We start from the raw sequence: 10,737 nt of genomic DNA on the forward strand, positions 1-10,737 counted from the left end.
AGGTTTAGAAGGAATGTCAGTATGGCAGGTATGGTGATGTTAGACACACTTAAGAGCTCATTGACCACTGGAGAGAGTTTTTGTTAGATGTCATAACAAAGTGTGAAAGGACCAGGTGATGATTACACACATGAGTACACACAGACCATGCTGCCTTTCAGAGTCCCATCTGCCCTGTGTCCAGAAACCCAATTACATTAAAAATTAATTTTTAGAGAGAGATGAAGGGGGGAATGAGTGAGGGAGAGAGAGAGAGAGAGAGAGAGAGAGAGAGAGAATGATATGGAAACATCCATCTGCTGCTTCTCCCATCTTTGCATTCACTGATTCATTCTTTTCTGCATCCCAACAGAGTATCAAACGCACAACCTTGCATAGTGGGCCCATGCTATAACCAAGTGAGCTATCTGGCAAGGACAGAAACCCAGTGTTCTATACCAAATCACATGTCCTATTATGACATCTCCCACGGCTACCCCCGATTCCCAGTCCAAGATTAAGTTAGAGACAGAGGAAGGCTCTAGATGGGGTGTCATAAGAGTTGTCTGGGATTTAACCAGGAAATACTGATCACATCTTCTAGGTGTGGCCCACCCACCTGAGTTAGGCAATGGTCCACATTACACACAGCAAACATGGCCCCACGGTTCCTAGTCCTGGGAGGATCCAGACTTAGTCTTATAAAGGGACCAGCCTTTGCTCAGATGCACAGCATTCTCGTCCTTCTCCCCAGTGACACCTCGTCAACTCTGGTAAGTGTGCACCCCTTTTGGCCAGGAGGGTGCTGAGACCCAGCTTGTTCTGCTGTCCATGTCAGCAGAGAAGGCAGTGATGACAGAGGATGAAGGAGCTGGGTCCATCTCAGCTCTGCCTCCAGCCGGCTGTGTGACTTCATCCCGCTGAGGGCCTTAGGTTTTCATCTACAACAAGATGACAGGACAGGATGCTCCCCATTGCTCTTTTGGCTCCTCTGTGACAACTCTTGTGGAAATATCTCTGGTGGGGGCTTAGGACACAACTCTTTCTCTCCTCATATTCTTTTTACTCTCTGGACTCACCTGACTGTTAGGCCCTGGGTTTGGTGAAGACCTACTGTGTACCTTATTTTGGGGGGAGAATGGATGTTTCTGTCAAAATCTTGAAGGTTATGCTAAGCCCTAGGCTGGGAGAGCCACCTACCTTACCCTCGTGAGAAGTCCTGCTTCTACATGACTCAGTGAACAATCGCCCCAAGTTTTGGACCTTCTCCCCAAATGAGGGAATGACTGATAAACTTTTGTGAAATGTATTCAACTCTGGCATTGGCTAAGATGATAGAAGGCCTTGGGTGGTTCCATTTAGTGAGAAAGCAACAAGATTCTTTCTTCCAAAGTAGAGTCTTCTAAAATGCTGTGTTGGGATCATGTTCCAATATTAAAACTTTGGTCCTTTTCAGTGTGGTTACCTCTAACCTCTCTGCTTCTGAATCCTGTGGTCCATGCTCAGTTGCCTTCTGGGTTCTCTGTCTCTGGTGGACCCTGAACTGCGTGAACAGAGGTGTCGGTGGGGGTTCTCCCCCACCTCAACCTAGTGAGCATCTCCTCCCACCTCCTGGGGTGACACAGTTTTTTCGATTCCACCAGAGCCTCACTTCCTTGGATCCTCAGGCCCCACCCCACGTCCTGACTTAGGGACCCTCACCTGGAGCAGGGTAACACAGATCCCTATCTTTCTTTCCGACAGCCTCTTTAAAAGCTAAGATGAGCCACACTGAAGCTGAGAATTCCGTGATGAGCATGATCGATCTGTTCCACGAATACACTCAACCTGATGACACGATTGACGAGCCGGGCCTGCTGAAGATGCTGAAGGAGAAATTCCCCCACTTCCTTGAGGGCTGTGTGAGTAGGGGTCACTACCCCACAATGCTTATTCGCTGGCATAGTTAAGGACACCTTGCTATGGTACCTTGGAAGAGTCACTTCTATGCTCTGATCCTCAATACTCTTGCTGTAAAGAGGCCTGATAGGACTGTATATTCTGGCTCATCATCAGAATTAAGAGAAAATACTTGTGCTTAAGTGTAAAGACATATGGATATCCAGGGTAGCTATTAGGTGGTCAAACAGGAGAGTGATAAAGGGGTCCCCTCTCACTGTCACAGTCCATCCAGGAGATTGAAGTCCGTATGCTCAGGGCCTGCCTCTAGAGCCTCCATTATGTTCTCTGAGAGCCAAGAGGAGGTGATAGAAAGTCCATCACTGACAAAATTTAACAGCTTTCTTTACAATGACTAAGCTCATTCCCAGACTGATTTGATCTGACATTTAGAATGTACTGATCTGATTAAATAAAGAGAAGTTAGACGGTGACACGGAGACTGTGTACAAGAAGAGGGAACTGAGCCTGGAGGATCTGGAGGCCACATAGACGATGGGAAAGGGGGGGTAGCAGGGACGAGGACCAGCGTTGGGCCTATTTTGCGTTTCTGGGTAGAACTGGGTAGATCGTGTCCTGTAAGTGGCTGAGGGAGTGGGTCTGAGTCCGGAGACCCCCACTCCACCAGCTCATTGATCAGTGCGGCCCTGGGAAGAGCCCATTCACCACCACCGGGTCTCTCTTGCACGCTGACCCTTGGGCCATGGAATCTCCCCCAGTGAACTGCAGGGTAAGGCCAGGTCCCCGCCACCCCCACATACCACCCACTGACCCACACCGGCTGCACCTGTGCGGCCCCAGGAGCTCCTCCCCCTGCTCTGCCTCCTCCTCCCCCGCCTACTCCACCCACAGCACTTTTGGGACTGAACATGTCTTGTTTTGTGTCTTTCCCACAGTACAAACAGGGCAAAGACTACCTGTCCCATGTCTTCGAGAAAAAAGACCAGAATAAAGATGGGAAGATTGATTTTTCGGAGTTTCTCTCCTTGCTGGGGGTCGTAGCGACGGACTACCACAATCAGAGCCACGGAGGAGAACCCTGTTCCGAGGAGGACATTGAGACCAGCCCAGCACAGGGCCAATAAAATAAACTGTTTTCTTTGTCCAAAATGGGCCTATTTCCTGCTTTGCTTTGCCTCTTAATGCTGTCAAAACCGGTAGTTCTTGGTGAATGTAATTATGAACTTCCTATGGGAGGATTTACCAGGATGTTCCAGGAGCATTATTTCCTCCTACTCTTCAGCTTAATTGACCACCTCTCTAGAAGGGTCTTTTGTCCAAATCTACTCCTTGTCCCTTGTACAGCGACATGCCAGGTCCCAGAGGTGGGAAGTACAAAGCACTCTCTTGGCCCAGACATGTTTTTCTTTCTCAAGCACGGGTCAGCTCTGGGGATCAGGGACGTGCAGTGAACAGGAGTTGAGGTCTCACCACAGGACCCCATAGTCATCTGTGTCTGTCCTAGTTTTAGCATGACCCTGAGGGCATAGGAGAAGTGGCACCCTTGATATAAGCACTCTGTGGAGGCATTGGGGTTTATGGGCACTTGTCACAGTGAACGGGATGCTCAGCAGTGCCTGAGGAGTGTATCCTGTCCCTGTGTGTCTGTGTGTGTGTCCCTGCTGAGTAAGAGAGGGCCATCCTGTGTGCTGAGCTGATCCTCATAATGGTTTGCTAAAGGGGGGAGTTGGGTATGTGGGGAGACCCATGTGGTGCTCTAGGTATAAGGAACTCAAGCAGGTCCTGGAGTCCAGACAACATCTGGGCACCAAGTGAGAAGACAGGGTTGAAGGGAGGACAGGGCACTAAGGGGTGAGTGGAGAGCTCACACCGGGCATCATACATGACAGTTCACTTTATTTCCGACAGAAAAGAGCCTGTCATTACCCTTAGGCTCTTTGAGGCCAGGCAAGGTGGTCTGGGCTGAGCATTTAGAAAGATGCAAGACACAGGACCTGCCTGAGCAGAGCACTGCCTCTCCCCACGGTAGGGGTCTCTCCACGGTGCCGCGAGGCCAGTCAGCACTCACCTCCGTATGTAGGACCACGTCTAAATGCATCTCTGCTGCTTTCGTAGCACCCCTCCCTGAGGCTCCCGTCAGTCACCGGCTGTGTCCCTCCCTACCTCCTACTCACAGTCTCTAACCCCTCAATCAGGCCAACATTCTTTAGGGAGAAATTATGCAAATGTCTCCAAAACCTCTCTGCCCCACCTGCAGGAAACTCAGAGGGTGAGTTGTTTGTTTACGTGGATGAGTCCTCCCTCCACTCCTTACTATGCAGGTAGATATCTTTTCGCATAAGACTGAACTGTGCAAACCCTGGAGGTAGAAGATGTACAGATAGAGAGGAGGCTAGAAAGCAGGTCGGTGCGACTGGAGGTCTGTGCAGAGGGCAGGACCAAGGCCTGCTGTGGGGATGACTGTACTAGTGATCCATTGCTGTGTCCACATTATGTCCCACTTAGTGACATAACCAGTACACACTTACTACCCCACAGTTTCCTGGACAAGGAGTCCTGCATGGCTGAGCCCAGCCCTTCCACCAGGGACTCTCAGGGGTTGGGGCCGTGGCCTCAACTGAGGCAGGATCCGTTCACTTAGGATCAGCTCTCACTCAGGGGTTTTGGTGGATTCAGCTTGGACTGAAGGAAGCCTGGAGTTCCTCTCTGTCTGTGTCAGTCCCTTGGTGCTAGGGACTGACATGTGGGTTTCTCCAGAGAGCAACTGCGAACACGGAGGTTGAGTCTCTGGAGTGCAGGTCATGAGAGAGACACTGAAATGCAGAGACAGAGAAATGGTGAGTCTGAGCGAGAACGTGTTACGCACTGACTGACTTTTTACTAACAACTCTTGGTAGTGGCCTCGGGTCACTTGGCCATCTTCAGTGGAGTCACTAATACAGTCCACACTTAAGGGGAAGGCACACAACCACAGCGCACAGAGCTGTGTCCACAGGAGGTGCGGGTGATGGGGAGCCACCGAGAGAAGAAGTGGAAGGGTCCCAGCTGTCCGTGTTTTGCCCAGACCCACAGAATGGTCAGCTGCAGAGCCAGGGATGAACCCAGCTCTGTGTTCTGGAAGTTGGGAACCTGGCTGCGCCCAGACATTCTCAGAACTCTGGACTAGGCCGTGCAGTGTGACCATGTACAGACATGGGGTAGCACAGGGAAGAGCCAGAGCATTTATGTGGCAGCTTCGAGTGGCACTTGTCCAGTCCTTGTCTGAGAGGAGCCCAGGCTGGGCACTAAACAGCAACTCTGTCCACACTCCACTGTGGGAAACAGGGTGCAAGCTGACAGAGTCCCTGCAGGGGGACAGAGGTGTGAGGACTGACAGTAAGCTGACAGGATCCTTACTGCCCATCCCCCCACCCCACTTGCTTGATTAAGTTGCTAGAGGCAATTTGCATGCTCTTCTCATCTTTTGTTTTGTGAAGATGCTGGTTGAGATGTGATGTTTGGCTCATAACACTCTTGGGAGGTGTCTTGGTGTTCTGCAGAAATGTGACTTTGCATCTGAGACCTTTTTGTTTTACATAGAGCTTTGCTCTCTGCTGCTCTCCACCTATAAAAGAAAGCATGTTTGGAGGTGCTATTGCTCTTACAGGTCATCAGCTTACAGGAGGCCTCCCAATCTATTCCTTTTCTCTCTGTGTTTATTTCCTAATTTTGCACCGTTCCCACTCAAGATGTGCACAATTACGAGACACGCTGGTTCACGGCACCCCAACCAGTGTGGAGGAACCCCAACTTCCTTTATGCTGAGGTTACACTTATGCAGCTCTGAATCTCACATTCTTGAGTAATGAGAAAATTGAGGCCCACAGCGAGGCCGGCCGGAACAGGTCTGGGTACATGACAGGCAAATCAGCAGTGTTCTGACCTTATAGCCAAAGGCTCTGACCTGTTGTCCCATTGGGTTGGTTTGAAAATTAGAAATTCTAATGTAAAGGGAAGCTCTTGCTGTGTGGGATTGTTTCCTTCTGGGATGCTATATAAGCACTGACACACGTGCATACACACACACACACACACACATCCTAGATGTAATAAATATAGGAAGGATACTTAGAGGATTAGACAAAAGAAGTGACAAAGAAAGAAAATGAGGTTGGAGGCACTACTTCTCCAGGACACACTTCAGTCTTTACAGGTCTCATCCCACGTGAGCCTGATCATCTCTGAGAGGTCCGTGCTGGGATATTCCCACTGTGCAGGCAGGAGTGAGACACCCCACAGCCACAGTGCCTTGTCCGGGATCAAGAAGAGGAAAGAAGAAGAAGTTGAATCTGAACTCAGGTCTGTCTTCTCAAATCTGGGGCCCTGCATGCCCCCAGGCCTTCTAGGGGGCTGTAGAAAAGGGTGTTAGTGTCACCGGGTTCAGAGATGGTATTCTACAGAGAAAGGGTGTGAACAGTCAGCAACCCCAAGGACTATTTGTGTATCTGTCATTAGAGGAGGGGACTCAGGGAAGGGGACCCCAGAAAGTGAAGTCACTTCCTTATAGAACTTGGAACCCGATATCACATTCTAGCGACAGCACCAGAGCCAGCTCCCATGGCTAGTGACTGTTGAGACTTAAAATGTTCTGCTGTTTTCCCACTTTTGGGATCTCTCGCTTCCACAAATCCCACACTGAGTGTTCCTCCAAACTCATAGGACATTGGTTCAACCCTCGTCCACGACATCTATAGCCATTCTTCCGAGGTCCCCTCAGGTACCAGAAGGCAGCTTGGGTCAGGCCAAGGCAGGCCAGGCCACCTCTGCGAGCCACCCCTGGGCAGCTCCCATAATCCTCCTCTTCATGTAGGAGCATGGAGACGTGGAGAGAGGACCTGCTGGGTAGGAACGTGCTGCTGGGAGCAGGATAACCTGTGATCCTGTCATGATCACAGCCCAGGACAGTGCTGGCAGGTGGAGAGGGGCATTTGAGTTTGTTTGTTTATTTGTCCCAGTGAGAATCCTAGGACCTCAGGTTGTTACATGCTTGCTGTCCTTGGTGGAGGTCCCTACAAAATGTAGTGGAGAGAGTCACAAGGATCAGAGCAGCGACAGACAGGGCTCTGAGGTGTTCTGCCCGGTGGCTGGGCACCGTCTTCTTCACAGAGCTCCACAGAGGACGTCCAACAGCAGGAGGGACTGGTGTCCCACACATCCGCAGCGTGCAGTGTGGGCTCACGGGGAGTGCTGGTGTCCAGGGGACACAATGTCCAGACAATCATGTCAAGACAAGATGGTATCGGCTCCCAAAGATACCTGCTACTCTCCTGAGTTCCTTCTAGAGTTCTGATCCAATGACATCTGGATCTCCCAACGCACCCTCATTGTCCAGCCCCTCACTGTCCAGATGCAAAGCCACTTTCTGCATACTTTTAGAAATATTGAAGGGAGACGTGTCATTTTGCCTCACATTCAGTGAAGAGGATCCTTTTATTTCTTTCTACTGATTTTCCTTTCTTAATGCCCATCCCCGAATGTCCGTGTGGACCTGACAGTCCTTGTACAAAGGACACGGGGCTCATGGTACCGTGTCTGTTGCTCGGCCATCTTCTGCCCTGGAGTAATATCTGGGGTGTGAGCGGCAGGGCTCTACAACCTACCCTGAGGGAGACTGGTTGCCCTGGTGATCCAGCCCTTCACTGCTGTGGGACCTGACCTTGATCCCCTTCTGTTCCCAAGTCAGTGGTGCTGTCTGGACGTCTCACATGTCCCAATATCCTGACGCTTCCCACCCCAGGAAGAGCCTCTGTGTTCTCAGCTTAGAATAAGATGCATTGTCAGAAATCAGACAGCTCGGTTTGTTCGTGCAGGGAGTTGCTGTCCATCCTCAGCTAACAAAAGCTGACCTAAGATACTAGTGTGTCTCATCATTCCCCACCTCCAAGTCTAATTTTCATGCCAAGAACCGTTTTCCTCCTGTGGGCGCTCATGATTCGCCTCTTGCCACCAGTCACTGAGGCTTTGGGGATTCAATCTGAGCTGAAGGTGCCAAGCCACCTGGTGCCCAGGGCACTGCTTTCGACTGCATGTTCCTCCTCTGTCCCACCCCAGGGAGAAAAAGCATCAACCAGAAACACAAATAAGATCAGCACGGTGCGAAACACCCAGGCACAGCCGCTGGACAAGCTGGTTGAGTACCTGGTTCCAGCCTTCCTGGGCAAGGACGCCACCTTCGTCTCCTCCTTTCTCTGTGTATATAGAACGTTTGCTGCCACCGAACAGCTGTTGGTGCGAGTATTCGCCAGGTGAGCTCCCTGCCTCTCTACAGCACAGTGGTCATTTTGGCCACCTGCTAGCTGTGTCTTCATAAGGTCGTGCTCTCTGTGAGTTTGTGTGCTTCTCTGAACAGCGGAGTGAACCCAGGATCAGCCTGTTGGGATTGCTGTGGAAACTCGGTGGGGGGCCTGGCAGCTGGAGAGGTCCGGGGGAGGGACTGTGGGTGTGCTGATAGGTCATTTTCTCTTCTGCGTGGGATGAAGCCACTCCCTTGTTCTTCACTTTTCTTTGAGCCTTGGGCTATGCTGTTTTCTCTTTTCAAAAAGAAATCGGTGGCCCTGGCCAGGTGGCTCAGTGGGTTAGAGTGTTGTCTCAACATGCCAAGGTTGCAGGGTCAATCCCAGGCCAGAGCACATCCTACAATCAATGAATGAGTGCATCAATAGGTGGAAAGAAACAACAAACCAATGTTTCTCTTTCTCTCTCCATCTCCCTCCCTTGTTCGTTCTTTCTCTCCCTCTGGTCAATATTTAAAATTTTTAAATAAAAAAGGAGACTAGAGATTCTCTTAGGTGTCCCTGTCCTGTGTGAAGCCAGAGCTGGAACGCCTGGGCTGAGCAGTTTGCCCCAGGCTCACTCAGATAATCTGTGATGGGTGGTTGGGGCTCATTCATTCAGCAAAGACACTGGAATCCCAGCCAGGTTCGGGTGCAGGCTCGTCCGGAGGCGCTGAGCATGATTCATTGCACAGAGCAGACCAAGCCTGCTACCCAGAACTTCCTTCTAGTCGGGAGGGAGACAGTCACACCGGACTCACAGGCAGGTAGTGTCCGCGGGACAGTCGATGTGACAGCCTCCTGGCCTCCTCCAGGTATGGCTGCATCTTCACGTATGACAGAGGGGACGGTGGACCTGAGAACCATGTACAAAATGAGTGGGCTTTGGGTCAGATTCCTGAGGGGAATATGGGGACTGTGAACTGGTGGTGCTGGCAGGAACCTGCATCCCACCCTTCATGGGATTTCTGGAAGAGGACAGAGGTCCGGGGCTTTTCCTGGTGTAAAGGAAAGGAGACAGTGAGAGCTGTGGATTTGGGTTAGGGTGGTGGGAAGACCACTGCAGAGGTGAGCGGACAGAGCCCCTAAGAACATCCACACCCACCCCTCCCTCATCCCAGCCCTGCCTCCACCTCCCCATCCTGGGATCTGGGACCTGGAACGGGGGGTGTGGGAGCATCCTGGTCACTAATCTGGTAAAACCTCAAGAGCGGGTGTTGGCTGGTGCTCCCACCCTTGTGAGTTGAGTGTCATTGGGAGGAGAGGAACCTCACAGCACAGCTAGTGAGTTAGTAGCACACAAGGGCAGGAGCCAGAGTGTGAGCTGTTACACAGGCCTCTAGAGGCTAGGGCTGGAGACAGGGCCTGTTTGTTTGCTCATCGATCAGATATTCATGGAGCACCTACTGTGTGCCTCTGAGCGCAATGAGCAGAGCAGACACCACCCCTCCTGCCCTCATGGAGCTGCCATTCCAGTGGGGGAGGGGCGGGGACACTGACAGAGCAGCCAGGGTTCCCTGAAGAAGGGGCCTGCTGGTCACACTGTTGTTCAAGGGCTCTGTTACAAAGACTTCTGCCAGCCCTTCTTCGGTGAGGAGACGTACCTCTGCCAGGACTGCCAGATTGAAGGGGGACAAGCAGTAGGACTGGCTTCTGGGTGGGCAAGTGCAGGAGACACAGGTCCCCGGGTTCCCACGGGGATGCTCTGGGTGGGCAGCGTGGAAGTCGAGGCTAGGCTGCAGACTCTCCTCCCCACGTCTCCCCCAGGGCCATCTCTTCCTTCCTGGGTCTCTGGATCCACCTGCATCCGGATGATTTTGTCGAACTCCCAGGATTTTGTCCCTGTTGACAGTGTTGGCTTACCTGGAGCTGAATCTCCTGGGCTCTGACCTGGGGTGCCAGCCCCACTGTCTCCTTTCACACCTTCAACACTTGTATCAAATGAGACCGAGATGGTGACTGAGACTGAGGGTGAGGAGGACTCAGGTGGCTTATGTGGCAGTGGGGAGCAGAGGGGAAGATGGGGGAGAGGAGGGGAGGGGAGGGGAAGGGAAGAGAGGGGAGGGGAGGAGAAGGGAGGGCAGAGCAGGGGAGGGCAGGGGAGGGGAGGGCAGGGGAGAGCAGGGGAAGGGAAGGGCCTGCCCACCCGGAGAAGAGCTTCCAGAGACTGGGGTTCGGCCAGGGGCAAGGATTCAGCTCAGTTCACTCTTCCACCAGCCAGCCTGTCTTTCTAGAAGACTTCCTAGAGCTGGATTCTTGAACTTCACCGTGGGTAGGAGAGATTTTCTATCTGTAGAAGGCATTCATGGTGATGATATGTTCTGTTTTGGACCTACAGAATCAGCTCCAGAGGAAGATGAAGAAACACCTGAAGAGGTGACGTCAGCTCAAGTGTCCTCTCCAGAGCCAGAGCAGGCTCTGGGCACAGCTGTCACTGAACTGAAGGAGACAGGGGACCTGCCTGCAGCCCCTGAGCAACTCCCTGGGGCTCCTATGTGGCCCTCAGTCCCAGATCCTCTGTGGTTATGGGTGGTGCTGGCAGCTTTCG

The 10,737-nt window shown here is 52.0% G+C and overlaps 1 protein-coding gene across 1 annotated transcript; it reads left to right on the forward strand.

Annotated features, from left to right (window-relative positions):
* The first annotated feature begins 711 nt into the window (after positions 1-711).
* Positions 712-3,002, forward strand: LOC136322581 (protein S100-A7-like). Its single transcript, XM_066254516.1, has 3 exons — positions 712-752; positions 1,723-1,880; positions 2,814-3,002. Exons 2-3 carry the CDS (start codon positions 1,740-1,742, stop codon positions 3,000-3,002), a joined length of 330 nt encoding a protein of 109 aa, XP_066110613.1. The 5' UTR covers positions 712-752; positions 1,723-1,739.
* The last annotated feature ends 7,735 nt before the right edge of the window (positions 3,003-10,737 follow it).

This window comes from Saccopteryx bilineata, chromosome 2 (genome assembly GCF_036850765.1).
Source record: "Saccopteryx bilineata isolate mSacBil1 chromosome 2, mSacBil1_pri_phased_curated, whole genome shotgun sequence".
Lineage (NCBI taxonomy): Eukaryota > Metazoa > Chordata > Mammalia > Chiroptera > Emballonuridae > Saccopteryx > Saccopteryx bilineata.

What these genes read in the sequence shown, in the direction of transcription:
- LOC136322581 (XM_066254516.1), top strand. Translation starts at nt 1,740, where the DNA reads ATGAGCCACACTGAAGCTGAGAATTCCGTGATGAGCATGATCGATCTG. An exon ending in CCCACTTCCTTGAGGGCTGT is followed by an intron (nt 1,881 to 2,813) that starts GTGAGTAGGGGT and finishes TCTTTCCCACAG; the next exon opens with TACAAACAGGGCAAAGACTA.